Source organism: Branchiostoma floridae, chromosome 10 (genome assembly GCF_000003815.2).
Source record: "Branchiostoma floridae strain S238N-H82 chromosome 10, Bfl_VNyyK, whole genome shotgun sequence".
In the NCBI taxonomy this organism is placed as follows: Eukaryota; Metazoa; Chordata; class Leptocardii; order Amphioxiformes; family Branchiostomatidae; genus Branchiostoma; species Branchiostoma floridae.
In genome coordinates, this window is record NC_049988.1 from 8130255 (window position 1) to 8157556 (window position 27302).

The 27302-nt window shown below is 41.1% G+C and overlaps 2 protein-coding genes across 3 annotated transcripts; both read left to right on the forward strand.

Moving 5' to 3' along the window:
• The first annotated feature begins 42 nt into the window (after positions 1-42).
• On the forward strand, positions 43-13097 carry LOC118423768 (1-phosphatidylinositol 4,5-bisphosphate phosphodiesterase delta-1-like). The gene is made up of 20 exons (XM_035831986.1): positions 43-829; positions 3095-3258; positions 3556-3585; positions 4065-4186; positions 4362-4474; positions 4929-5055; positions 5297-5397; positions 5689-5755; positions 6087-6177; positions 6558-6742; positions 7390-7529; positions 8179-8347; positions 8543-8653; positions 8757-8850; positions 9023-9202; positions 9511-9618; positions 10089-10153; positions 10767-10905; positions 11585-11734; positions 12103-13097. The coding sequence occupies exons 2-20, from the start codon at positions 3108-3110 to the stop codon at positions 12183-12185; spliced, it is 2226 nt and encodes a 741-aa protein (XP_035687879.1). The 5' UTR covers positions 43-829; positions 3095-3107; the 3' UTR covers positions 12186-13097.
• A 1282-nt stretch (positions 13098-14379) lies between these two features.
• LOC118423767 (1-phosphatidylinositol 4,5-bisphosphate phosphodiesterase delta-4-like) lies at positions 14380-26152 on the forward strand. 2 transcript variants are annotated; one of them, XM_035831985.1, is made up of 20 exons: positions 14380-14414; positions 17154-17313; positions 17524-17553; positions 18038-18159; positions 18336-18448; positions 18645-18771; positions 18929-19029; positions 19259-19327; positions 19625-19713; positions 20083-20267; positions 20798-20937; positions 21472-21640; positions 22038-22148; positions 22278-22371; positions 22534-22713; positions 23439-23546; positions 23814-23878; positions 24507-24645; positions 24858-25007; positions 25155-26152. In XM_035831985.1, the coding sequence occupies exons 2-20, from the start codon at positions 17154-17156 to the stop codon at positions 25235-25237; spliced, it is 2235 nt and encodes a 744-aa protein (XP_035687878.1). In that variant the 5' UTR covers positions 14380-14414; the 3' UTR covers positions 25238-26152. The 2 variants fall into 2 exon arrangements, with proteins under 2 accessions (XP_035687878.1, XP_035687877.1); XM_035831984.1 differs by lacking the exon at positions 14380-14414 and adding an exon at positions 14816-14864.
• The last annotated feature ends 1150 nt before the right edge of the window (positions 26153-27302 follow it).

Genomic DNA, 27302 nt, shown 5'->3' on the forward strand with positions numbered 1-27302 from the left:
AACTTCGTATTTAATGACAAAGTACCCTTAAGTCCCACTCGCACAAAAAGGCAATCAGTCCACTATCTAACTTCCAAATAGTCTAATTCAATCTCAGCATATAGCTAAATACAATGTACCTGACAATGCCTGAATAGTTCCAGGAGTGCTTAGAAAAACTTGAATGTGTTCATACATTTCTATGCGTACTTTGAGACCTTGTGAATACTCAGGCTTCTTGGTGGGCTTAGCACTCACGTGCCCACACGTTTAGGGAATGCATGGGTAGGGTCTGCTTGGGTTGGCTGAGTGCCATTGTTTTTCAAAACACACATCGGGTAAGTCACCACAATTGACCTTGGCCCTTGAACCCTCGAAAACCGGCCTATATGCGAAATGGATTTTACTCAAGGCTTAGAATTCCACCAAAGGTGGTCTCCTTATGTATTCATTGATAAATTATCTATCAGAAAGTAAACCTTCCTTCTGGAATGGAATGCGCCGTTAAGAATTAGCAAGGAGGTTGCACCTCCTTGTAATTGTATTAGTAATACAAAGCATATGTTTCGAGATCACAAGTTGCTTGTAGGAGCAAATATACATGTAAGCTTGTTGATGCACCCCTCCGTGGCATTGTCAAGTGGACTAGCCCGGCCAGGTACAAGGGAGAAAGACCAGTTCTGCAAGAGTGTCAGGGACATAACAATGGCTTCACAACTGCATGGCGGTCATGCTACATGTCAAGGGTCCTGAACATCAGCGTAAAGTACGCTAAATAGTCTGATCTGCACGAGCGTTAGGAGGATCTAGGAGGGGGACATCACGCCCAGAGCTGACACGGTGGTTACAGGTATGTACTACTGAGGTAGGACTCTTCCTATATAAACCGGGCCAAGGACACTATATAATAACGCCCTTGTTCTGACAAAGCTTACAAGGCTGTATTCAGGCAGACTAGCGTATGCCTCAGACCATATTTATTTTATAGTCTCCCACCGGATACATTCGGGTCTCTAAAATGATAATAATTGAGTAACCAGTCGAGAGGAAGTGTCTTCCGAAGGCTACAGTTAAAATCGCACAAGAAGACGACTCACCGATTAAATCTGGCCTATATGGATAGGTGGTCACTATAGACAGGATTCTTCGTGCTTATTGGCCAGGTGATCCTTTTCTAGAGGTGGTAACGTGTACAAGTTTGACTTCAGCTGTTTTATATTGGACAGGGAAACAAAATATGTACCACGCACTCTGTTTTTATTATCTAATCAGGTGTGGTCAACTGAACTTGTATGTATACACGACGTGTGTGTGTGTGTTAATTTAGAAGCGTTACTGCTCCGCAGGCGACAGATCCTCAAGCGTTTCTTAAGTACTAAATCAACAGCTAACAGGTGAGTTAACTTGAAAGTACATGCATGTAAGTCGCAGGGTATTACTAGTATGGCCACAAGCACACGCCTTCTTGGAAAGGGAATGTTTTATACAGAAAAGGGGAGTGGTGAGGTTAATTCCAAGAATTTTGTATCGAAACTTGGGGAGGGGTGACTCACCGTTACCAAGAAGAGTACCAGCCGTACATACCGTCAGTCAGACGTTGTGCGCACTTGTGTACGCTTTGTGCATGCAGTGCTTGTACACTAATAAAAATCGCTAAGCAGCAGCGTTTTAAAGTTTGTTTGTCTCGTTTGAAACGTTATGTAAACTTTGCTTTACCCTCCCACAACGTTTCAATCTCTTGCCTATGTGAGTCACGTAGAAAATTCTGGGGCGGCAGCCAAAACAATGAAACGCCCCTGGGCTGTGACATGGGTCATGGCATAGACTTGAGGCAGGTATAGGGCTAGGCTTGCAGCCTAAATATAATGATTGGAACTGAACGCAAATACACTTGGAAGTATTCTAAACCAGGCACGCACTTTGATACTTATGGAATTGTCATATTTTCTTCATCATTTATGCTTTAATCAACTGTACACTGTACATTTTGGTCGACGAACTAATTACGCAAAAGCTGTGTCTTGTTCTGCTGCAGTTTTTGTGTCAACCCCCTGGCTGTACATATACCCAATTACACTTTAGTATACACGATGGTAAAATTTGGCCCCAAAATTTCCAGACTTCTTTGTGGGGATTTAGAACACGAATCATCTTCCATCGAACAGAACGCTGGCGTGATCGAACAGAACGGGCGTTCTATTTGGGGTCATCCGCGGTCACCCGCAGGTTGTTACAGTAAACACGCAGAAAACACCCTCATTTTCCCGGGTGCCGTGCGTCAGAAGAAAAACAAACATTTTCACAAATATAAACCGTTATTTGGCAAGCTTAGTTTTGCTGCCGCTTAGTTTGGAACATGTGACATGTAACAAAGCTGCTGGTATCATTATTGGTGACCTTGAATGTTACAACACTTGTTTACGGCGGTATCAATTACTCTATGTCACTATCAGTGTGACTCGACATAGGACCAAACATGGTATTTAAATCGCTTGCAAAACGCGTGCAAATCACTCTTTCAGGGACTAATATTGTCGGCAACTAATATCTCCAGCTTTGTGTCTTAGGGATTTTGGGAACATGGAGGCAATTTTAAATTACTAGTCTTTGAGTGTGAAAATTTGAAAAAATGACGATTTTTCGACCTTATCTTGGCTGTAAAAATAGTTTTAAGTAGAAGTTGAAAAATCCCTAAGACAGAAAGTTTTATATTGATATCATTACCTATATGATATGAAAGATTTGGATTTTCAGTCAAATTTAGGACCAATCTAAATATGGTATTTGTTTTTTTGGTCAACCGAACACCCTTTCTAAATCAACCAACTATGCACATTTCAGAAACCATTGAGACAAAACAGTGCAGCACACGTACAGGGTAAGTTTTGACATGTACACACTGCCAGTTTTCATTTCATATCGACGAGGCACGTGCGAGAGGTTGTTTTTCAAACTATCACAATCTTGTAGATGATGTTTCAGTCACCGTCAGCCCTCCGCGGGGACCGCGCGGGAGTCCCGGTAACCCGATACTCTGAGTTCGAATGGAAACTTTTGGTCCAAATTTGACCATCGTGATATGGGGACTTTTCTATCATAAACGTTTTTTTTCTAGTTGTCAGTTAAAGATGGACGGGCAGTCGTATGTGTCCAGTATGATGGTCTGGACTCCCATGACAAAAATTCGCGAGAATCGCAAGAAGTACAAGCGGAAGTACCGCCTGCGGAAGGATATGGAAACAGTGGAGTACACCGCCGGAATTAAGACATGTCGAGCTTGTAAGTAAAAACTATAAGAAACCTTGTCGCAAGATAAGTTTTAAGGTGCACATTTACGTTAACACTTCGCCGTTGATAACATACTTCAGAAATACTAGTCAGAAGTAAAAATAAGCTCCAAAGAGAATTCAGAGAGTTGTTCGGATAGCAAGGGTTGAAATTATGTTGACCATGATCGGAATTTATGATACTAATACTTAATAAAGATGTACGTTGTTTATATGTATGTTTGAGTGGGCCATATACTTGATAAGCCCTATAGAAGTGTTGATAACACTCTTGACCTTTGCTTTTCAGGTGCCAAACACCCTCCAGAAGAGCAGAACTGTAAGTTACATCTATCAACTAGTGACAGTTTTGTAGCCTAAAGTTTTAATGTATCTCTCAATATCAGCTCAGACATTCAATTGATCACAGCCTCAAAGCCACACTTTTGATTGCCACAAATGCCTACATTTAACCAATATCCACCATCAGTAACAACTACTCGTTCAGCTAGTAATTATAAAGTCTGACAAATATCTCGTATTTGGAATTCTGTAGCAGGATTGAATGACATGTTTGGCTTCCAAGACAAATGGGCAAAGTGACAAAGTTGTGAGAAAACAGCACCGGTCTTTGTCAAGGAATAAAATATCCACCTCTTCTATGACGTCACGTCATGCAGATAGAACACATGACTCAACAAGTGGTGGATCAAAGGTTGCTAAAGTTTTGTGGCGTTCCCTGACTTTGTTGTTGAAGTTTTATTACGTAGTTACTGTCAATGTGTTTTACAGTCTTCATCTTTTGTGGTCTTCTTATAGTTGAGATTTCGAACATCGCGGAAGTGTTTCTCAGCAAGCTGACTTTACTCCGCTCCCGTGTGGACAGAGAAAGTATTACAGGAGCGACCAAGACTTTCAGCATTTACTACAAGGATCAAACTGTAAGATATCGATTAGTTCAATGATTTTTAGAGCCACGTAAATGCATGTATGTGAAGTGTCTACAACGTATTTCCCTAATAAATTTCTGTGTAGCCCAACCATGCACAAAAACGTACACGCACATTCAAGAACATCACACATGAATCATTGTAAAATGCCGGCTATCATTTTCAGCCTGCTTTGGATCTTGAATGCAGTAAAGAAGGTATCGCTAGGGGATGGGTTACTGGAATACAGCATCTGATGCGTGCACGGAGGACGGAAACCATTATTGACAAACGCAAAAGGTAACAAGTTTAAACAAAGTTAAACATACCACACCCATCTGGTAGTCATCATCGATATGTTTCTCATTGTGTTGACGTTAAGACATAGACTTGTATCTTACTTTTATAAAGTGACAAAGTGTGTTTTTTTATCAGAATATGATAGGTTATGGTGTTGATAAGCTACATACTTTTAAATCTTTAAAAAGTTTATTTTCCTGTTATCCAACACTGAAGAATAGCTGGGGTTCACAACATTTTTACCGTGTCCTCTGGTCTTCGTCAGGAATTTGACCAATTTTCCTGACGCGCACTGATCTTTGAGATGTGTGACGTCAGAAGTGGGTCAAAGGTTCCCGGAAGTCGATACCTGTCGCCTTCCCGATTCTCCATTGGTCTTTTCATGATACTTTCTGCTAAACGGAGGTAACAAGGCACGGTGATTAGAATGGTTTCTTTTCGCATGTGACTGCAGATGGATTTCAGAGTACTTCCACAAAGGAAAGAACGCCGACGATCGTCTAGAATCCAACGAAGCCAAAGAGGTCCTGGCGGAGATGAATATCCAAATTGAAGAGTCTCAGATTGACACTGTTATACAGGTTCATCGTTCTGCTTCATTCTTTCGACATTCAAAAGTGTGACGTTTCCTAGAAGTTTCCTAACACTTCGCAAATGTTTCTGCAACAAACGCATTATGAATAGTAACTAAAAATCAGACATTTGTCTACAATTAATGATTGCTGATCAATAGAAATGTATTATCTATTCTCTCATCGTATTTACAGGTCATTTATTTTGTTAGAATTAAGTGGTTATATTGCGTTGATTTAATTTTTCTAGAAACTGGACACAGATCAGACCGGTGCATTGAACTTGGAGGAGTTTACCAAATTTTACAACGTCATGACAGCCAGAGAGGAGATCGAGGAACTATTTGATAAGTAGGATATTTCAACTGATAATATTGTATATATTGAAATACAAATATGGGTGACACAATACCACGAATGATACCTGTTAAAACAGCGTAATAAAGCCAAATGAAGATCGAATGCAATGGAAAAGCCAACAGTTGGCGATAGAAGACATGTCCTTAAGTTAAGACTTAAAACGACACCTGGTGCTGTTAACTTTAACATCACCTGGTGATAGATATGTTCTCTTGTTTTGATGTGAACAATCAGTACAATCAAATGGAAGAGCGATGATACTGATCCAATTCGTGTTTACAGGTATGCTGTTGATGGAGAAAACCTGAAGGTGCACGAACTGATGGAGTTCCTCACCCAAGAGCAAAAGGTACAGATGTAATGTATACCTCTTACACCTCATGAACATCGTGAGACGATTGGAGAGCCAAAGTGGATCTAGTCCGATCACATGATGATAATACCACGCACATGTATGCTACAGGGATTTAGAAGTATAATGTAATTAACAGAACGATATAAAAATACAACTCGTTGTTCGTTATGTTCGTTACATTTCGACCATGCTCATAGTTGTTTCTTATGAATTGTACTCAAACTCATATTTCATGAATTCATCCTATTAACGAGGTCACCGATGCTTACAACGTACAAACCATGTTTGTTATTACGTACAAACCATGCTTTTGCATCTTGTCAAGGTTGCTAATGACGCCAAAGACTGCAAACAGCTCATAGAGAAGCTTGAGCCCAACTCTGAGCTGAAGAAGAAGAACCTTCTGAGTCTACAGGGTAAGATATATATTTGAACATCCAAATTGATAGATCACCTGGGTGGTTGTTTACATCGATTTTTATCATTTATTCAGAAAACACCAAAAGGCAGAATGAAGTGGCAACTGACTCATGTTGCGCAACTTATTGCCTTGGCGCAACTTATAGCATGAAAGAAAATGGTACAGAGTTGTTGTGAGACATTTTGTAATGAGTAATCAAAAATCCCTCTGAAAATCTATTTTCTACACACAGAGAGAGAGAGAGAGAGGGAGAGAGAGAGAGAGAGAGTGAAAGACACACACACACAAACACACACACAAACACACACACACACACACAAATTAAGTTGGATACATCCTAGTTCACAAAGAATGATACTAGTTTACCTTCGACAGGCTTCACGTTGTACCTGCAGTCTGCCGAGGGCGATGTCTTCAACCATACTCATGATGAGGTTTACCAAGACATGACCCAGCCGCTCAGCCATTACTTCATCGCTTCTTCACACAACACCTACCTTCTAGAGGACCAACTTCGAGGTCCCAGTAGTAAGGAAGGATACGTCAGAGTCCTACTTAAAGTGTGTATAACTGTGTTATCTGTATGTGTGTCATTCTAGTTGCTTTGTGTCGTATTTTGTTTGCTTACAAATCGATATTAGAATCACCTAAATGACCCATTGTGAGTTGAATTTGGAATGTCTTTTGTAACACACATGTATGTACAAGCCAAATCAATTGCCAATGAAAGTAAACTAAATGCTATTTTTGTCAATAGAATTCCAGAGTGTTTTGCAATTAGCATGTGGGTTCGTAGACAAAGATTGTAGTGAAATGGGATAGATATTTGTCACATGTTTTCCTTGTAAAACCTCATAAAACAGTTGTGTACGTAGTACAAAAATCTGCTTTTGGTTGATCATCTACAGATCATTGACAGTTAAGGTGCACTCTCATAGCACTTGCGTCACGCTTGCGTCACTGCGCCTACGGTGTTTGAAAGATACTCAATGACTTTCAGAGATAAAGAATAAATTATCTTACTTTTTGTGTATTTTGTCTTCTTCTAAGTCATACTTTTACACATTACGCAATATCTAAATCATACAAAATCGGAGAAAATAACAAAAGAGTGCCACAGTGAACGAGCCCCGCAGTGACGCAAGCTTGACGCAAGTGCAGTGAAATACCACCGGTACCTTTAGTTCATCTTGTACGTCCTCCTCAGGGCTGCAGGTTCCTGGAGCTGGACTGTTGGGATGGAGACGACGGAGAGCCCGTCATTTACCACGGCTACACCCTCACGTCTAAAGTCCTGTTTAGAGACGTTATAGAGGCGATCGGACGTTATGCTTTCAAAGCCTCTCCGTAAGAAACACATCATTCAAGATCAATTAACGTCACACGTCCAGAAAGATGACGAATTTACTATCGGTCCTTGTTACAAAGGTTACAGGTTGTTTCGCAACAATGTCAGTTCGCAACCGTCAGTTCGCAACAAGGCAAGTCTTTTCGCAACAAGGTACACGTCTTTTCGCAAAAAGGTACAAGTCGTTAGTCATAAAATTTGAATGCTATTAATCTTGATAGCTTAATAGTATATTGTATTCCTAACATGATTAAACTCCTACTTGTGCACGCCGTTTATGAAACTGTACCGCACGGCGTATGAAAATCATTGGGCTGTCAGGTCCATGCGGCCCCATGTAATTGTTCCTCTGCCGTCGGGGTTGTCTTTCGCACCCGGTAAGATTTTTACGTAGAAGGAGTATAATTATGTTAGGAATACGATTTGGAATACTATTAGGCTATCAAGATTAATAGCATTCAAATGTTATGACTTACGACTTGTACCTTGTTGCGAAAAGACTTGCCTTGTTGCGAACTGACGGTTGCAAACTGACATTGTTGCGAAACAACCTGTTACCGTTACGATAAAAAGAAGAAGATTTCCTTTTTTCTTTACTAGTCGATAGATTCCTTTTAATCGTTTGTCCGTTTATTTGGCAAACATCAGGTACCCTGTCTTCTTGTCCCTGGAGAACCACTGCAGCGTTGTGCAGCAGCGCGCCCTAGCGGCTCACATGGTGAACATCCTCGGCGACTCCCTGTGTAACATTCCCTCCACACCCGACATGCAAGAACTACCATCTCCTCAACGGCTTCGCGGGAAGATCATCGTAAAGGTACTCGGTGTAATACTATGTTTTCTGTAGTGCTTCTATGTATCTTATACATGTTGTCATCTAAATTATCTTATTGTACTCTATTGTATTCTATTTCATGGATATGCGATGTTTGATACCGACAATGTTGCCTGTGCACTGTGGGTGTTCCTTTGTTACAATTAGTAAAGAATACCTGACATTTGCTGTTTCCAGAACAAGAAGCTGAAACGGAATGTGGTAGAGGATGACGTAAGTGACGAAGACGAAGCGGCAGAGACGGAAGACGTGGAAGTACAAGAACGCGTGAAGACGTCAAAAGAAAAGGTATCAGCTGTTTCCATATTCCGACATCTACGTCTTTGTTCTGACATTTAATTTTTTTCTGAATACAAGAGTCATGAATGTAATAACTTTATGCCTATTGCAGAAAAAGACCATAAAGTTGGCAAAAGAGCTGTCGGACCTTGTCAACATATGCGAAGCTGTACATTTCCACAGCTTCCAACACTCGCGGGAAAATGGTAAGATTTACCTGCCATGGGTTCTGTATAAAGTTTGGACTCTAATACTATACTAGTAATTTTGATTAATACTTATTACAATAAATAGAATAGTAATTCTAATTGATATCTCTGAGATTGTTTGTTTATTACCTGATATCATTTTGAAGGGTAACTACTTTCAACTTTTCAGATATGCCGTACAATATAAGCTCAATCAAGGAGGGGAAAGCTAACCATCTAGTGGAAGAGCAAGCCGCAGACTTTATCGACCATACGAAACGTCAGCTGGTAAAGATATACCCCTCTGGTGGACGAGTGGACTCTTCCAACATTGACCCTTACCTGTACTGGGCTGTTGGATGCCAGATAGGTAACGTCACTTTTAACGACACTTTAACTTAAAGTGCGAGGATATCTCTTCACAATAGGTCCGACAAATGTCCACCCGAGCCCTACAGTAGCCCGGCATTCGATAGGTATGCCTTACGGGGTCCCGCCTGAATGTGCCCGTAAACTGTCCGAAGGGAATCGGTTGGGAAACGTCAGACAGAGTAGCATGTAGCGATGTAACCAAGTAATGACAGAGATGTTCTATAGAGTGCAAAAGGGGTTGGAAAATTAATGCACGAAGATGAGTTTACCGATGACGTGATAGATGATGACGGTTGCATCTTCCAGTTGCTTTGAACTACCAGACACCATGTGACCAGATGGACCTGAACCTGGGACTGTTTCGGCAGAACGGGAGATGTGGATATGTACTGAAGCCGGAAGCACTCAGAGATGGTACGAAGAACAGGATCTACAAGTAGTATTATGAAACTCCACCTTAAAGTTCACATTTAACAGTACAGAATTAACTTGAACGTACTTCTAATACAAAGAAGTTAGCGAATCACATTTTTGATTGTCCTGCTGCCAACTGTCTTCCACTGAATTTCACACGAGGCATCAGTGATTGTTCAAAAGTGCCAGGAAGTTTGTACCGCCCGCCGTCTCCAAACAGTAAGTCTCCGAAAAAACAAAAGTTTTGATAATACTTTTAGCAAGAAGCCAATTATAAATATTGATAAGATCACATGTTTGATGCAAAGAATGCCAGATTTCGGGGATTCCGCATGCGCATATATTGACTTTGGAACACTTGCCTCACAACTGTGTATGGATCACAATCCTGTGACAGAAAGATTGATTGACAGGAAGATTGATTGTGACAAGGAGAAGAGAGAAATTAACCTTCTAAATGTGTTTTACAGGGCAAACTAGGCTGGATACATCAAAGAACATCCCTGGCAAGTATAAGAAGACGCTCAAAATCAAGGTACCATTGCTAAAATAGAACTATGAGGAGATATTTCAATGTTAAGTATTTTAGTTATATAAAATATATTCCATTGATGTCTTACAGCTGCTACGTCGTGACTAGTTCTTACAACTTACTTTTGGAGATATAGCATGAAGAAGTTAGTGATGGCCAGGCGACACAGTTGAAGGAGTAAATGACCTTGTCACTGATATGCCCGACCCTATTGCCTGGATGCGTCGTCTCATCATGGGCAATACTCACCAGATAAACCCGCTGCGCCCTTGAAACGCCCCCGGGCATCCCTTGAGCTAAGTTAACCATCCTTACGAGAAAAAAAAATCACACTGCTCGCTCTCAGCTTCGGGTACCTTCGGCATCCGTCGGATCCACAGAACGCCAGAACGTTCAGTACCCGCTAGGTACGATCCCGAGTATATCATTTCGGTCACATTCGGAACACCAACCCGGGCAGCACAGCACGGGCGATTCAACAAATCTTTGGCCTACCGCCTATGATCTCATGTGCTGATCGCTGAGTGTATGGATGTCCTTGCCACACCTAAAAAGAACTAAGCTAATTGCAAATCTTTGGTACCTGTTGACCGAGGCATCGGCTCCTTTGATGCAGGTGATCAGCGGTTTACAGCTCCCCACTCCTGAGGGCGAGGGCAGTGGCGGCAGTGCAGTGGACCCGTATGTCAAGGTGCAGGTCTACGGAGTACCAGCCGACTGTGCTGAGGACGGGACTGACGTGGTCAAAAACAACGGTAAACTATCTTTTGGAAAACTGCGTGCCATTGTTGAATGATCATCACCAATCTTTTTTATGTTGTTTTACATACCCGGTAAACCGCCTTTTAAGAACACATCAGGTTTGTACTGAACAGTGTACTTGTACAAGATACATATCCGGACATATTTATTTGATCCCCTCATATCGGGAAGGGCCTACTCCTTTCGATAAGTGCGGTGGGTCCTTGATGTGCTCGATGTGTGGCTCTCTTCAAACACACGTTCGGGACCTCCGTTTAACGTCCTATCAGAGGGACGGCCCTAGCCGAAGCTAGGTACTCATTCTAACCTGAGTGAAGTGAGGAAAATCGTGTAAAGTGCCTTTCCCAAGGCCACAAGGGCACACATCAACGGGGTCGAACCCAGAATCTTTGGGTTCTGAATCTCTTGACCACCTTGTACAAATGATATAGGTCTCATTAACTCACGAACTTTCCAAAGTCATAATTAGGTTTCAATTCAAGCTTATACTATGGAACTATTATCATCGTAAAGTTATACTTATACAATCCTCAATAGACATTTCTTGATAGCATATTGACGAGCATATTTTGAAATGTACTCACGCAAGAGTGCAGCCAAGCGAGGGCGCGTGAGTTGGCACCAAAATGAGGTCGGGATGGATCAGATATGCTATATACTTCTTACTTCCAGGCTTCCATCCTGTGTGGAACTGTGATATGTCCTTCCCGCTGACCTTCCCTGACCTGGCACTGGTGAGGTTTGAGGTGAAAGAACATGACACGATGAGCGACAGTGAGACAATTGGGCAGTTCTCCTTACCTGTGTCCAGTATGCAGCAAGGTCGGTACAACATGGCACAATGACAATAGTTTTCACGGGAACAGTTATCGAAGGTTGGAAACTACAAAATTTCAGTGCTTTCTATGATCTGAACACTCATTTGCTGGCATTGAACGTCGACAGTACAAAAGTGCTAGAATTTGAAGAGACGCGCCTATACAGATATCATGAAACGTTAGTTACACGTCCCTTAAAAGATCTTAAGTATACCTTCATCTAAACAAACTTGTATCACCAGACAAGGCAAGAGTCTGCAGAGTTAATAGATAATATGTGATATGATATTAAGCTTAAATGGTTAATTATACAGGTTGGCTGGTAACAGATACAGAATGCTTTGTTTAGTTGTGATACTTTTTCTCTTCTAGGATATCGACATGTTCATCTCCTGAGTAAAGACCAGGAAGACCTCAGCCCAGCAGCACTGTTCATCCACGTCAGCCTCCAGTGAAACCTACAAGTCTTCACTAGTATTCAACAGTAGTATGGGATCCTACTCCGAACACTTATTGGGCTGCAGATGTCGTAAAAAGCAACCCACGGGGCCTGGTAGAGGCTAGCCTTTAGTAGGAAAACGATGGTTGGAGTGAACACAAGCTCTACAAGCAAGGCTGGATCTCAGGCTAGACTGACATTTACTACGTGAAATATCTTAATGATATATTGAAATAATCATATTCGGCTGAAAAAAAACACTTACATGATTTCTTATTTGAGTGTACTTTGTTCCTGAAAATCATACTCAGTGTCTAACATGTCAGTTGTAAAGGCGTCTGTCCATTTTTACAATTTTTTCTTCAGGTTCAATCTTTATTCTCAAAGTTTGATTTGTATCAATGATCTAAGCACTGAGTTTTGCAGAAATGATTAACCTGAACTTCTACTAATACATGTAACTCTTTACTGATTAGATTACTATTCAGTAAGCTGTAGCGTTATCCATTGCTCTGTTCTTGGGGACCATCGCCGCATTATACAAAACTGCATGCGCAGTGCCAACCATTCTGACGGCAGCTTGTTATAATCACCCACTCTGCACAAATCATTTTTTTATGGTCAAGCTGCAGCGATTCCGTGCATTGATGAGTCGTGTGTTTCATTGACACATGTCCATTGCACGTCGGACATCAGTTAAGTCTCTCCATTAGGAAAACGAAAGGTCAATGACCTTCTGCTACCATGACGACGGCTTGTTTTCCTTAGACACTGAAGTGGGACGGAGGCTTGTGGTTTTCGTTTAAGGGTCCGGCGCACCCGAATGCAAGGTTAAGGTTAGGGTACCTTTCAAGTTTCCCAAATGTACCATTCTAACACATGTTTCTAATGTTGATTTGATTGTCTAAATTAAACTTTTACACTCAAACTGTTCCTGTTCCTATACTAATACTTCATAATCTGAAATATATCCAAATACTTCTACATGTATACAAGATAGCAAAACTTGCCATTCTAGCCAATGTTTCCAACGTTTCTTTAGTTGTCTAAATTAAACGTTTACACACAAACTGTTCCTGTTTCTACTAATCCTTCATAATCTGCAATATATCCAAATAGTTCTACAAGATAGCAAAACTTGTCATTCTAAGCAATGTTTCCAACGTTGCTTTCATTGTCTAAATTAAGCTGGTATTTGGTACTTGACTTGGCAAAAATTTTTTTTATTACACTTTTATTACACTTTACTCAAGTTATATATATTGCCAACTGATAAACAAGGACCATAAGATATACACGGTGAGGACGTTCTGCAATAAAAATCACTCAAAATGTAATGTAACGATGGAAGTGTCCTAAAATGGTATTTAGATAATTGACATATGGAGAAGGTTAGTAAGAATTTTCAAAGGGTAGATGGCTTGCTTTTTTAGTTCAAACGTTGCTTGTACAATACGTTTGCAAGTAAGCACGCCTGCGTTGTTCGTTGCACCCCTCCGTTGTATTGCCAAATAGACTGGCCCGGGCGGGTACATAGTAAGACTGGTTTGTCGGGGGGAAATAACCGGTTAGTTGTCTTCACATTCCATGCTACCTGCGGCACCTGCCAGAGGCCTTGAGTACACCACCATAAACTACAGTAGATTATCCGATCTCATGCCCGTAGCCAGGGGGGGTTCGGGGGGTTCGGAAGAACCCCCCCACATGCTCAAAGGTCCACTTTTTTCATGCTCAAAGGTCCACTTTTTCATGCTCAAAGGTCCCCTCATTCATGCCCAAGATTTTTTTTCAAATGCATGACTAGACTAGTGAGTCTATCAGCAAAATTTGTCCCCAGAAAGTGCAGGAAATGGCTTTCAGAGGGTCCAGATTTCAAAATTTTCCCAGACCACCATTGCAACGCCTCCCGCCTTTGGTATCGGACATGGTGAAAATATGTCGGGGGAGTCGGCTTCAAAGACTTATGCCAAAAACCTTGAGTATTTTAAGAGAAATTCCATTAAACTTAGCCAGCGAATTTTGCCCGTCAAAATGCAGGAAATGGCGTTTCAGAGGGTTAAGATTTCAATTTTTCCCGGTGGAGCATGCCCCCGGACCCCCCTAGGCAGCTCCCGCCTTCGGCGTGAGTCTCGCGCCTGCGGCGATCGATGGTCCCACAAGTACTAAAAAGAACCCCCCCAACCAAAATCCTGGCTACGGGCATGGATCTGTACAATCTTCTGGAGGAGCATCACGCTTTATTACGGTAGGTAGGAATCTTCCTAGCCTCGGTGCCAGCCTTGTCTGCTCCCACTTATATCTATCTTTTACTGAAACAACTGCTGACAATGCTTGTGTCCAGGCTACGATCTGCCTCAGAACATAGGTGTTTATAGTCAGTAACAGACTTTCTTGGGGGCGAAAAATAGTACAAATTGACCTTGCCTTGTATTGCTATAGGGTAGCTATTTTGTCAGCAGAGACTGTCTTGAAGAACACTACTTTAAAAGAAACAAGTACTGCTATCTGTTTGCTATTTATCTTATCAGGTGTGTTATGTTTGCTTTATTGTGTTTGTGTTGTTGGCGTGGTCGATTGAAGTCTATATTCGACATGTGGCGTATGTTTATTTTGAAGCGTTACTACAACAAAGCTAATTTTGTCCAGCAGGTGACAGACCTTCGCACGTTAATCTCGTCTACTGTAGACTTAACAGGTGAGTTCAGAGTATCTTAGCCCTCAGGCATGTACGTTCTTGGAAAGTGGGTATGGCAATTTACATAGGTATGTGTAGGCCCGGGTGTGAGAACTAGTTTTTTTACCGAGCTGTGTGTGTGAACGGGGAGGGTAGCTTTGACTCTGTGTTTTTGACAACTGGTAAAAATAGGTAAAAAAATTGCAACTGTATCTCCACTCAGAGCCAACCATTCCAAACAATAGCTCTACCGTACCAAATAATAGCTCTTGAAACTTCATAATAGCATAGCTCTGGGCTATGTATGACCCAGGCCATCGTTTGCGTTACCAGCAATCCGTCACAGGATGGTGGATTTTTGCTGTTGTAAAAATCGTTAGCTTACTTTCGAGCTTACAAATGTATGGTAGTTTTTATAATGGGACTGTATGTTCTCCAGGCATAAAGAGACTCATTATCCCTAAACGCGTCACAGGTCAGCGATAATATGTGACACCTGTCAAACGTAACCCACCCAATTGGAATGAGTAAACCGTAAACAACTTGCTATGTCATTCGTATATATCTTGGTGGCACAAAATATGACGACATACATGGAAGAAATGCACAATATATGAATATTCGTGGTCTTGCTGCCTATAGGTATTCAGTGTGAGGGTATTCTTAAATCCATTTATAATGGTTCACAGCAATTGATCTGCCGATAGGTGCAGATATGTCCACCTGGTATATACATCGGTGGTCGAAAAGTATTAGGGCTGGTCACAAAATTTGCATGACGTCTCATGAAAATGTTGAGTAAGAGTGTACGATCCAAATACTTCTCTGCAGAAACACACATTATATTTCACAAAGAGCTGAAGCTTATTTCATATCGGCCTCAACAACATTGTCCGTGACAATGAAATGTATTCGTCGTTGGAGTCCATTGAAATTCGCTCAATTGGAAAATCGTCACAAAATGTCGTTTGTTTATCGCGTTAGAAGCTGTGAGACGAACCCCAAGATTTAGGCCACAGGCACGCATCTGTTGAAACGCTGTGTAAACTTGACATACCGTCATTCACTTGCCTCTGCGAAAATTCTGGAGGGGCGACAATAACAACTGGATATCGAGCCATTCAAAGGCCGAAACGACAGCTGTAAGATAACTTAACACCGGGTATTTGAACCTTGAGGGTCGTTACAACCTAAGACCTCCAAGCAGATCCTTCGGTAGCATAAGATTGTATCAAAAGCTTGTTTAGCGGGTATAGGAGTGTCTGGTAGCCATACACACTTTTTGGCCGACTAACTCCTTTGCCAGCTTTGATACTACCATATGCTACTACCGTAGGATCTGCCTGGAGATTAGTTACTACCCATGACCTTACGTATATGAGAAAAGATTACCCAATCAATAGAGAGCTTTCTTGATCCGTCGCATAATTCCTCTAGAAAAATTAGAATGTTTGATTGATGGTATCATCCTTTTAGTTGTCATCCTTCTTTTCTCTCATCGCCATGCGTTGAAGCTGCAAAATAACTGGGGTCCAATCTCACCTGGGCTGCATAAATAATAGATATAGGACACATACACACGACTACCCACCAAATGTGTTTGTCTTGTCTACACGACTTTACCCAAATATGGAATTACGACGATGATGCTTCTGAATGTAACATGATTAGTTAGTTAATTTCTTTGTCCCATACTTTAAGCAAGGACGTTTTTTTCCGCAATTAGTACAGTGTCAGCTGACCAGTGGTGCAGAAAAAGTGTTGTCCTATGAAACAAGTGTTGTACTATGAAACAAGTGTTGTATTATGAAACAAGTGTTGTACTATGAAAAAAATGTTGTACTATGAAACAAGTGTTGTCCTATGAAACAAGTGTTGTCCTATGAAACAAGTGTTGTCCTATGAAACAAGTGTTGTACTATGAAACAAGTGTTGTACTATGAAAAAAATGTTGTACTATGAAACAAGTGTTGTACTATGAAACAAGTGTTGTACTATGAAACAAGTGTTGTACTATGAAACAAGTGTTGTACTATGAAACAAGTGTTGTACTATGAAACAAGTGTTGTACTATGAAACAAAGTATGGCCCTATTTTATGCAAATTAGTTCATAGTGCAACACTCTATCATAGTACCACACTTTTCTTCACTATGGGGATATAAACACTAATTCATGAGCAGTGCATTCATTGACAGAGAGGTAGTCGCCGAGTGCCGATTTTTTTCCAGGCGCCAGATCATTTTCTTTAAGGATTATACCCTTACCTCTACTACGACAACTATATGAAGACTCATCTTTCTTTTTATAGATGTCTGAGATGGACGGACAGTCTTGTGTGTCCAGTATGATGGTCTGGACTCCCATGACAAAAATTCGCGAGAATCGCAAGAAGTACAAGCGGAAGTACCGCCTGCGGAAGGATATGGAAACAGTGGAGTACACCGCCGGAATTAAGACATGTCGAGCTTGTAAGTAAACCTACAAAAAGTAGTAGTCAAACCACAAGACGAAGTAACAAGGTACACAACTTAACACTTGAACGTTGGTAAAGTGTATTAAAAAATTGTTGACAAAACAGAGATTACGTTAACCATACATAGCATATTGATAAAGTTGAACATGATGGTTATTCCCCATAAAGACGTTGGTTGGTAATATTATTGACCTTTGTTTTCCAGGTACCAAACGCCCACCAGAGGAACAGAACTGTAAGTTACACATTTCAAATGGTGACCGTTATGGACGTAGTATACTTTCAAGTCTGAAAATCTGCCCGGACTTGCAAATGCTTTTATATTATTTTGAGACTATTGCCCACTAAACGCCGATAAACATTTTGATGCTGGTTTATTGTATGTTTTTATGGATAGTCAAAACAACATACAACTTATCAGTATTCATCATGAATTACAGCCACCTTTTCCTGGTAAAATCCTTTACACATTTCTAAATCTGTAGTAACTGTTGAAGCTTGAAAAGTGTCTGTCCAACTGTGTTTATTTGTTTATTTTACCGCGCGAAGACGAAATGGCATAGTAAAAGAAACAAAAACACATGCATTGGGAGGAAAGACGCATAAAAGGTCCAATCCCTTATTCAAAATTGATCACAGTCAGATTAAAAATATCCGATATCAGAACAAAATGATATTTAATTTAATTTATAATATTATTTTTCCTGCCCCTCTCCCAGTTGAGATTACGAACATCGCGGAAGTGTTCCTCAGCAAGCTGACTTTACTCCGCTCCCGTGTGGACAGAGAAAGTATTACAGGAGCGACCAAGACTTTCAGCATTTACTACAAGGATCAAACTGTAAGATACTAAATCTATCCGTGATTTGCATATTTGTACTAAATGGCAAACATAAATTTCTCTGTCGTCTTCATACAAGATTGCAAATACGCATATACATTTGAAAACATCGTATCGGCCGTATTGGCATCGTCGTCAAATTTCTTAACAAGTTCTTGAATTCCATCTTCATGCAGCCTGCTTTGGATCTTGAATGCAGTAAAGAAGATGTCGCTAAGGCGTGGGTTGCTGGGATACAGCATCTGATGCGTGCACGAAGGACGGAGACCATCATTGATAAACGCAAAAGGTACAATGGACATGCTTAAACACTGTTACACACATGACATCCTTCTGGTATTCATTATCAATATGTTTCTCATTGTGTTGACGTAATTACGGTTCATGTTTAAATACATTATCCAATCGGTATTCATCCTCAATATATTGAAGGTAGACTAAGTCTAAAGTATAGTGCTCACATTTCCCTTCACATGTGATTACAGGTGGATTTCAGAGTACTTCCATAAAGGAAAGAACGCGGACGATCGACTAGAGTCCAAAGAAGCCAAGAAGGTCCTGGCACAGATGAACATCCAAATAAAAGAGTCTCAGATTGATATGGTTATACAGGTACGTCCTTAACTCCTTTGACACTTCCAGTCAATGTAAGGCCTTTGGTTTAATGCTCAATTATCTGTTATAAAAATACTCATCATAGTTACAGTGTTTTTTTTTAGCAGAATTATATATTTCTCATATGATTATATGATATTATATCTTTGTTTAGAAACTGGACAAAGATCAGACAGGTGCATTGAACTTGGATGAGTTCACCCAATTTTACAACGACGTGACAGCCCGAGAGGAGATTGAAGAGCTGTTCGATAAGTAAGCATTTCCTATTGATGATGTTTTATACATATGAAATGGGGAAGGTATTACGTAAGGTAACGCAATTTCAAGAGTTCACGATAGTAGACATGGCCTAAAGACAAACTTTGAACGCCAGATGTGATGCTGTGCACCGCAACACAAGATTATGTGGGTGTTTCTTTACTTTGAATAATCTGCACATACTTTGAATAATAATACAATCTTGTCCATCACATGTTTGCAGGTATGCTGTGGATGGAGAAAACATGAAGGTGCATGAACTGATGCAGTTCCATGCTAAGGAGCAAAAGGTACAAAACATATGTCTTAATGTTATGAACATCATTGGACATCATAAAACGATTAGGCAAGCAGAGTAGGCGTATTCCGGGCACATGATAGCGACACCTCACACACATAGTGGCACCTTACACAATTTAAGAAGTATGATATGATTCACAGAAACACTATGTTTATCATTAAGTGCAAAGCACTTTGACCATGTTCATGATTTAAGAAATGCGACCAATTCAAAGGCTGCATTTAAAAAAATTCACGAAGTTGTTAATATTCAGCCGTACACACCAGCCTTTTTATTTTCTTATTAAGATGCTATTGATGCTAAAGGCTGTGGAAAGCTCATAGAGAAGTTTGAGCCCGACTCTGAGCTGAAGAAGAAGAACATTTTGAGCCTAGAGGGTGAGAAATATCTTTTTACACCTTTCGAAGAATATGCACGGTCACCAAGGTCGTACGGTCAACGTACGATTGCTAACTTTATTTGTTTTTTTTTTGGAACAGCTCCGACAGCCATGCATGTTTCCTTAAGATTACAGCTGTCTTGCAACACAAAGGGCTGTCTTGGATCCATGTCGGTGGTTGGTTCTGTCACAGGCTGCTTAAAAATCCTACCGTATCAAAATCGTACGACGACTGCACGACCTGTGTGACCGCACCCTAATCACACAATTGCATACGTTTGCACTACTTGTTGCAGCAACAAACTCAAAATATGTACGTTATTGAATGTTATTCACAAAACGTGATGCCAGTTGTTACTTTTGACAGGCTTCACGTTGTACCTGCAGTCTGCCGAGAGCGATGTCTTCAACCATACTCATGATGAGGTTTACCAAGACATGACCCAGCCGCTCAGCCATTACTTCATCGCTTCTTCACACAACACCTACCTTCTAGAGGACCAAATTCGCGGTCCCAGTAGTAAGGAAGGATACGTCAGAGCCCTGCTAAAGGTTTGTCTGAGATAAACATCGTTGTTGCCATAACATCGTTGTTCCATAATAAACTTCAATACGTAACATGTAGAATGTTTGGAAACATACATGCTCATAATAACAATTTATCCATTCAAATGAAGTGCAAGTACTGTTGAATTTCAACATGAAATCTAGCTAGTCTGTTTGTATCAATGAAGTTACCAGTTTATAGATACCGTATTTGTGTAAAGATACCACTAAAATCAAATCACGTAAACTATATCTTTGCGATATTTTGCCCGGCCCTTACCTCGCCGGTGGCCTACAGGATGAATTCGCCTTCTCGTGAATAAATAAGCTTCAAACAAACATATTCGAAGATACAAGTCATTCCACTTGTTTTCTATTAACATACTTTACTTTCAAACATACAGATGTTATCGCACCACACCGACGACCCCCCCCCCCCAAAAAAAAAGAGAAAAAAAAAAACTCACATGGCACCTCGTCCTAAAGCAAAGAACAAACCTACCGGTCTGTAACATATCTTTTTATGTCCAACTCAGGGCTGCAGGTTCCTGGAGCTGGACTGTTGGGATGGAGACGACGGAGAGCCCGTCATTTACCACGGCTACACCCTCACGTCTAAAGTCCTGTTTAGAGACGTTATAGAGGCGATCGGACGTTACGCTTTCAAAGCATCGCCGTAAGAAACATATACATGTACATATAAGAGTAATTATTAAGAAAATTACCGAGGATGCAAAATATATAAACTTTGCGTACTATATGATTATAGCACACCCTACATAACATTATGGATAAACTCAACTTTAACTAAACCAACACTACAAATAAGTTTGGACTTACCTCAAATTTTAATTGTAGTGTTCGTGAGTTAAAGTTTAGTTCATTCATAGTACCAACACAGATGAACTTTCATGCTTAGACCCTACATAATGTCTGTTAACTAGAGAATGGGAATTTCTTAAGCTAAGCCTTTGTAGTTTGTACATTATACTTCTCATTACAATATAGGTAGAAGTAAAATGTTGCAGGATCGAAGCTATGCTTACATTTCAAAATTTGAAATACTAATTAGTAATTAGTATGCAGATTTGTTTGCATATATCATAGTGTCGTAGTCAACAGTAATTGACTATTCTTCAACATGAACGTAATCTGCGGGTATTTACAAACTCCTTGAAACTATTACTACATGTTTTTTTGCACACGTCAGGTATCCAGTCTTCCTGTCCCTGGAGAACCACTGCAGTGTTGTGCAGCAGCGCGCCCTAGCGGCGCACATGGTGAACATCCTCGGCGACTCACTGTGCAACATTCCTGCCACATCTGACATGCAAAAACTGCCATCTCCTCAACAGCTTCGCGGGAAAATTATCGTGAAGGTATTTCTTGCATGTGTTTTTCAGTAGTACTAATATTTATATCATTCCTATTTTTATATAATGACAATGACAATGACAATGATCTGTATTGCCTATTCTTGCCCAACATGGGCTAAATGCATTGTGTTGTATAGCTTAAATATGAGTATAAAGTGATTACATTTCATATCATCTACAGAGTCTACAGAGTCTCTTCTCTCTTTTTAAAACTTGTGAAAACAAATTGACAGTATATATTTAAGTTATGAATATCTTGATCGTAATGCCGTTGAAGTTATATTCGTCGCATTCTGTTACATTGTTTATATCGTGATATTGATATCGGTAATGCTGCCTGAGCTCCAAGTTTATTGCATTGGGGCAATCGTAATTAATATTCAAATATCGCTGTTTCCAGAACAAGAAGCTGAAACGGAACGTGGCAGAAGATGACGTAAGTGACGAAGACGAAGCGGCAGAGACGGAAGACGTGGAAGTACAAGAACGTGTGAAGACGTGCAAAGAAAAGGTATAGAATATTAGCTGTTTCCATGTTGTTTATTGTATTAAGACATGTCCTTTTGTCTATCAATATTCAATGTTTTATGTATATAGAATAAAGATGAATATGTGATAACTTTAACGATGTCTATTCCAGAAAAAGACTATCAAGTTGGCAAAAGAGCTGTCGGACCTTGTCAACATATGCGAAGCGGTACATTTCTACAGTTTCCAACACTCGCGGGAAAAAGGTAAAATTTATCAGGATTATAAATAACTTAGTGAAACTCTTTCCCTTTAAAACATTATAATTTTAATTCTAAAATACATGACTCAAGCTCTATCATTGATAACTGAAAGGATTAGTTGATAACTGATGTCATTTTGAATCTTACTTACTTTTCAAATTCCAGATATGCCGTACAATATCAGCTCTATCAAGGAGGGGAAAGCTGACAGTCTTGTGAAAGATCAAGCGGCAGATTTCATTGATCATACGAAACGTCAACTGGTCAAGATATACCCCTCCGGTGCAAAAGTGGACTCTTCCAACATGGACCCTTACCTGTACTGGGCTGCTGGATGCCAAATAGGTAACGTTACTTTGACGTCGGCACTTTTAACTTAAAGTGCGAGTATACTGTAAATGCAGAAATGTTCGCGGTGGATTAATGTTCGCGGTTTTCGCGGCGGCCGCTTCACCGCGAATTTAAAACCACAGTGCATGGTGCTACCGCGAAATCAAAACCACCGCGAAAAGTCCATTTTCCCGCTACCGCGAAATTAAATCCCCGCGAACTTAAATGCATTTACAGTATCTCTTCAGAGTAGGTCATAGGTCGTAGGTCTAACTAATGTACACATGAGCCCTAAAGTAGCCCGGTATTCGATAGTTAGTCCACGCACACGGGGCCACGCCCGAAAGAGCCCGTAAACTGTCCCGGAGGGAATCAGTTTGAAAATGTGACTTTATGGGAATAATGACGTATGGACGACCATGTATGGACGACCATGTATGGCCCATCCGGAAGTGACCCAAAAGATGGAAAAACTCAATGAGAAAACTCACTGCATCAAGATGATGATGTTGCCGAAGTAGTTAATAACTTATCGAATGTTTTATTGCAAATTCATACCCAAGGGGCTAATTGCAAGTGAACAAAATCAAATACATAAAGTGAAAACAGGTAAATAATCTCGAAGATTAACTGATTGTATATAAACACAGAATATCGAATACAATTCATTCTTAACCTACATTACTATTGCGGCGTTTGACTTCTTCTAACAACGGATAACAAACGGGTGTATCTTCCAGTTGCTTTGAACTACCAGACACCATGTGACCAGATGGACCTGAACCTGGGTCTGTTCCGGCAGAACGGGAGATGTGGATATGTGCTGAAGCCAGAGGCTCTCAGAGACGGTACGAAGAACAGGATTAACTTGTAGTAGAAAGAAATATTACCTGTGTTGATTGTTAACATAGCACAGAACTAAAATGTAGTTCCAACGCAAATGTCAGCCCATCAAATCTGAAAGTGCCCTGCTACTACATCTTCCCTAGAATTAAACTTACATGCGCATATATGATTTGTGGGTCTCACTATCATTGCCTCAGAACCATGTAAAATATGTTTCCTGTAGCAAAAAAAAGAGTAAAATGCACTTATATGAATATATGTTTGTGCAGCGCAAACCAGGCTGGATACATCGAATAACATCCCTGAGAAGTATAAGAAGACGCTCAAAATCAAGGTACAATACCATTGCGATATTAAAGCTATGGTGAGATATGTAAAGGTTAAGTATTGTAGCTATGGGAAATGTATGCTCCCTGCTGCCAAGTCTTATAGTTCTTGCAATATGATTATGAAGCTTGTAGTGATAGTGTCATGTCTTAAAAAACTCACAGGAGCCGCTGTCACTGATGTCCCCGGCCACTATTTTCGCTAGGCCGTTATACCCTTGTCATGTCATATCCATGATCCACGTCGTTATCGCTGGAAGGTCGGCCGATTTTGAGATCAACACCTCAAAGCTCTGCGACCTCAAAGATCACCGGCGACTAGTCGCTGATGTTAAGCGAGCTTTAGGCGACTCCTAAAAATAGCCGACGATCACTAAAAATCGAGCGCTGATCGAGAAAACACCGGACGTATTACTACCGAAAATGTCATTTAGAGCTCGCAGACTCGTCGTCCGATCGATTTTTGCGCTATGTGACAGGGGTATTACTGATACATAGTAATTTGAATATGAAGGTCCTGGTAGTACAGTGGAGTGTATTAAGACAGATTCAGGGACTACTAGACGGGTGCCTGGTACGAATGAAAACGACTGAAAACGGTACCGTTTAACCGAGGCATTTGCTTCTTTGATGCAGGTGATCAGTGGTTTCCAGCTCCCTACTCCTAAGGGCGAAGGCAGTGGCGGCAGTGCAGTGGACCCGTATGTCAAGGTGCAGGTCTACGGAGTACCAGCCGACTGTGCTGAGGACGGGACTGACGTGGTGAAAAACAACGGTAAAGAAAACTGCGTGGCATTGTTTAATAATCGTAACCTGTCTTGAACTCTTTGTGCCAATGATATATACGTTTTATTACACTTATCATTTCAATTATGAGCGCCATTTTGAAATATACTCCCGTGAGAGCAAAGTCTTGCGAGAGTGTCCGTGAGTTGGCACCAAAACGAGGTCGGGATGGATGAGATATATTGTACTTCTTACTTTCAGGCTTCCATCCCGTGTGGAACTGTGACATGTCCTTCCCGCTGACCTTCCCTGACCTGGCACTGGTGAGGTTTGAGGTGAAAGAACATGACACGATGAGCGACAGTGAGACAATTGGGCAGTTCTCCTTACCTGTGTCCAGTATGCAGCAAGGTTAGTACAACGTTAACGTTTTTATTAAAGTTTGACAAAGTTGCAAAGCAACCGTGAGTTATTAACAGCAGTTTCCATTTATACCATTCGATTAAGACACATTTTTTTAAATGTAATCATGAATTTGTGGTACTTTTTATCTTCAAGGGTATCGACATGTTCATCTCCTGAGTAAAGACCAGGAAGACCTCAGCCCAGCAGCACTGTTCATCCACGTCAGCCTCCAATGAAACCTACATTTCTAATATTCAAGACTAGTATGAGGCTGCGCAACACAAAGAGTCCGGTAGAGACTAGGCCGAACATAGGTAGAGTAAGAGACACAGTAGGTAAGTAGGTAAGAGTACGGTTGGAGTGCTAGTGATGAGAACAAGCTCGACTACAAGCAAGACTGGATCTCGGGCTAGATTGACATTTACTACGGTCCTTGAAATTTGTCATCAGAGTTATAACCTAAGTGTACTCCTAGGTAGGTAAGACTACTGTCCCGATTGGAAAAAAGGAGCCATGTCGGGCAATTCATTGGCTTTTTTTTAACACTTTCGGGCGTGACGTCCACGTGGCCCCTTCGGATGCCCTGCGGCTCACAGTATATATTTGAGTACGACCGGGCCCAGGATAATCATTTAAGTGCGTAGTAGTCGTTAAAGTTGGCCCGGGACCCGATGAGAAACAGACGCATTGACCTACACGCTGAGGGACGTCCCCTACCGGTTTCCGGCAGTCCCGCAGGATCCAGTGCAACTTGGCCTCCCATGTAAGGGGAGAGTAAAGGGGAGCCCCTTAAACTTACTTGTAGGCACTCAGGCTATGCGTGAACAATCATGCTCAGCAGAAAAAAGATTAAGTTTCGATTAGTCATTTGCATTAATTCTAATTCTGATAAACTGCTCCTCGACGAGCATGACCAACGTTTAACATGTCCGGTGATTTTTGTAACCCATTTTTCATATTTAATTTTTTAAGTCTCCACGGAACTGTTTTTCCCTCGACTAAATATACAGTTGTACAAGGTTTGATTTGTATTAAATCATATAATCACTGAGCTGTGTAAAGCTGATGAACCCTTCAGTTGTGTTTAGTAAACATTAGCTATATTAAGGGTCTGCATGGGCGTGCCGACAACGATGTACGCTGAATTCAAAAGAAACCCCTACGTATTACGCTAAATCAGGAAAGGCAATTACGATAAATTTGGTCGCCTCGCTACGAATTACGTAGATAAGATGGCTTTCCCTACGAATTACGGGAACGAAAATAGGCTGCCTACGTCTTACGGAAAAGAGCATGCAGACCCTCTATATTCAGTACTTCATTCTTGGCTACCACTACCCACTTATAGGTTTGCTACACTGCCCGCACTTCAGAATGCAGCTTGTTATAATTATCCACTCTGCACGTATTTGTTTTTACGACCAGGCAGCAGCGATTCTATGCATTAATGAGCCGGATGCGTTTCATTGACACATGTTCACGGACCACGTGAGTTACACGCACTATTGAAAGACATCAGCTAAGTATTTCCATTAAGAAAACAAAGAGTCAATGACCTCCTGTTGCCATGACGACGGCTTGTTTTTGTTGGCAACTGATGCGGGAGGAGGCCGTGTGGTTCTCGTTTGAAGGCGCGATGCACCTGATTACAAGGTTAGGGTCATGGGTACGTTCCAAGTGCCTCAAATGTCTTCTAAAGTGCCATTCTAATATTCTAGTATCGACTATGTGCTACTTTTTTTTACGTTTACTAGCTAACACTCCGTATGAACCGATGGTACCGACAGGTGTACCTGTATTGGCTAACTGAAAACTTGAGTTGGCAGTATTAATCTCCAAGCAGATCCTACGGTGCCATAAGATAGTATCAAAGCTAACCAAGGAGTATAGCCGGCCAAAGGGAGTCAAACGGGCACCGGTCGCATACACACTCCTACGCCGGCTTCACTCCTCTGCCAGCTTTTAGACAGTGGTGCGGTTTCACTACAGGCTGCCACCCCACTGCGATCACGACCGGTGGACTCTTGCGGTACCGGTGCGACACTGCGGGGTTCGTAGATGACTCAACGAAGTTCACAGATAAAGAACGAATTTTCTTCCGTTTTGTGCATTTAGTTGTCTTCAAAGTCATACTTTTACGTATTGCGCAATGTCTGAATTTTCAAAAATCGCGAAAATAACAAAACAGTGCCGCAGTGAACGAGCCCCAAGTGCAGTGGGGGTCCACCTTAAGTAGCTAAAGATTTCACAAATCGAGGTTCGAATCCACTTCTACCCAAGTTCTGAACCTCAGTTTACTCG

Bases quoted from the DNA above. Each gene is read 5' to 3' on its own strand.
- LOC118423767 (XM_035831985.1), top strand. From the start codon at position 17,154: ATGTCTGAGATGGACGGACAGTCTTGTGTGTCCAGTATGATGGTCTGG. The intron at 19,328-19,624 runs ACAAAACATATG...TTCTTATTAAGA, and splicing joins CATGCTAAGGAGCAAAAGGT to TGCTATTGATGCTAAAGGCT. The intron at 22,714-23,438 runs GTAACGTTACTT...TGTATCTTCCAG, and splicing joins GGCTGCTGGATGCCAAATAG to TTGCTTTGAACTACCAGACA.
- LOC118423768 (XM_035831986.1), top strand. From the start codon at position 3,108: ATGGACGGGCAGTCGTATGTGTCCAGTATGATGGTCTGGACTCCCATG. The intron at 5,756-6,086 runs GTACAGATGTAA...CATCTTGTCAAG, and splicing joins TCCTCACCCAAGAGCAAAAG to GTTGCTAATGACGCCAAAGA. The intron at 10,154-10,766 runs GTACCATTGCTA...CCTTTGATGCAG, and splicing joins AGAAGACGCTCAAAATCAAG to GTGATCAGCGGTTTACAGCT.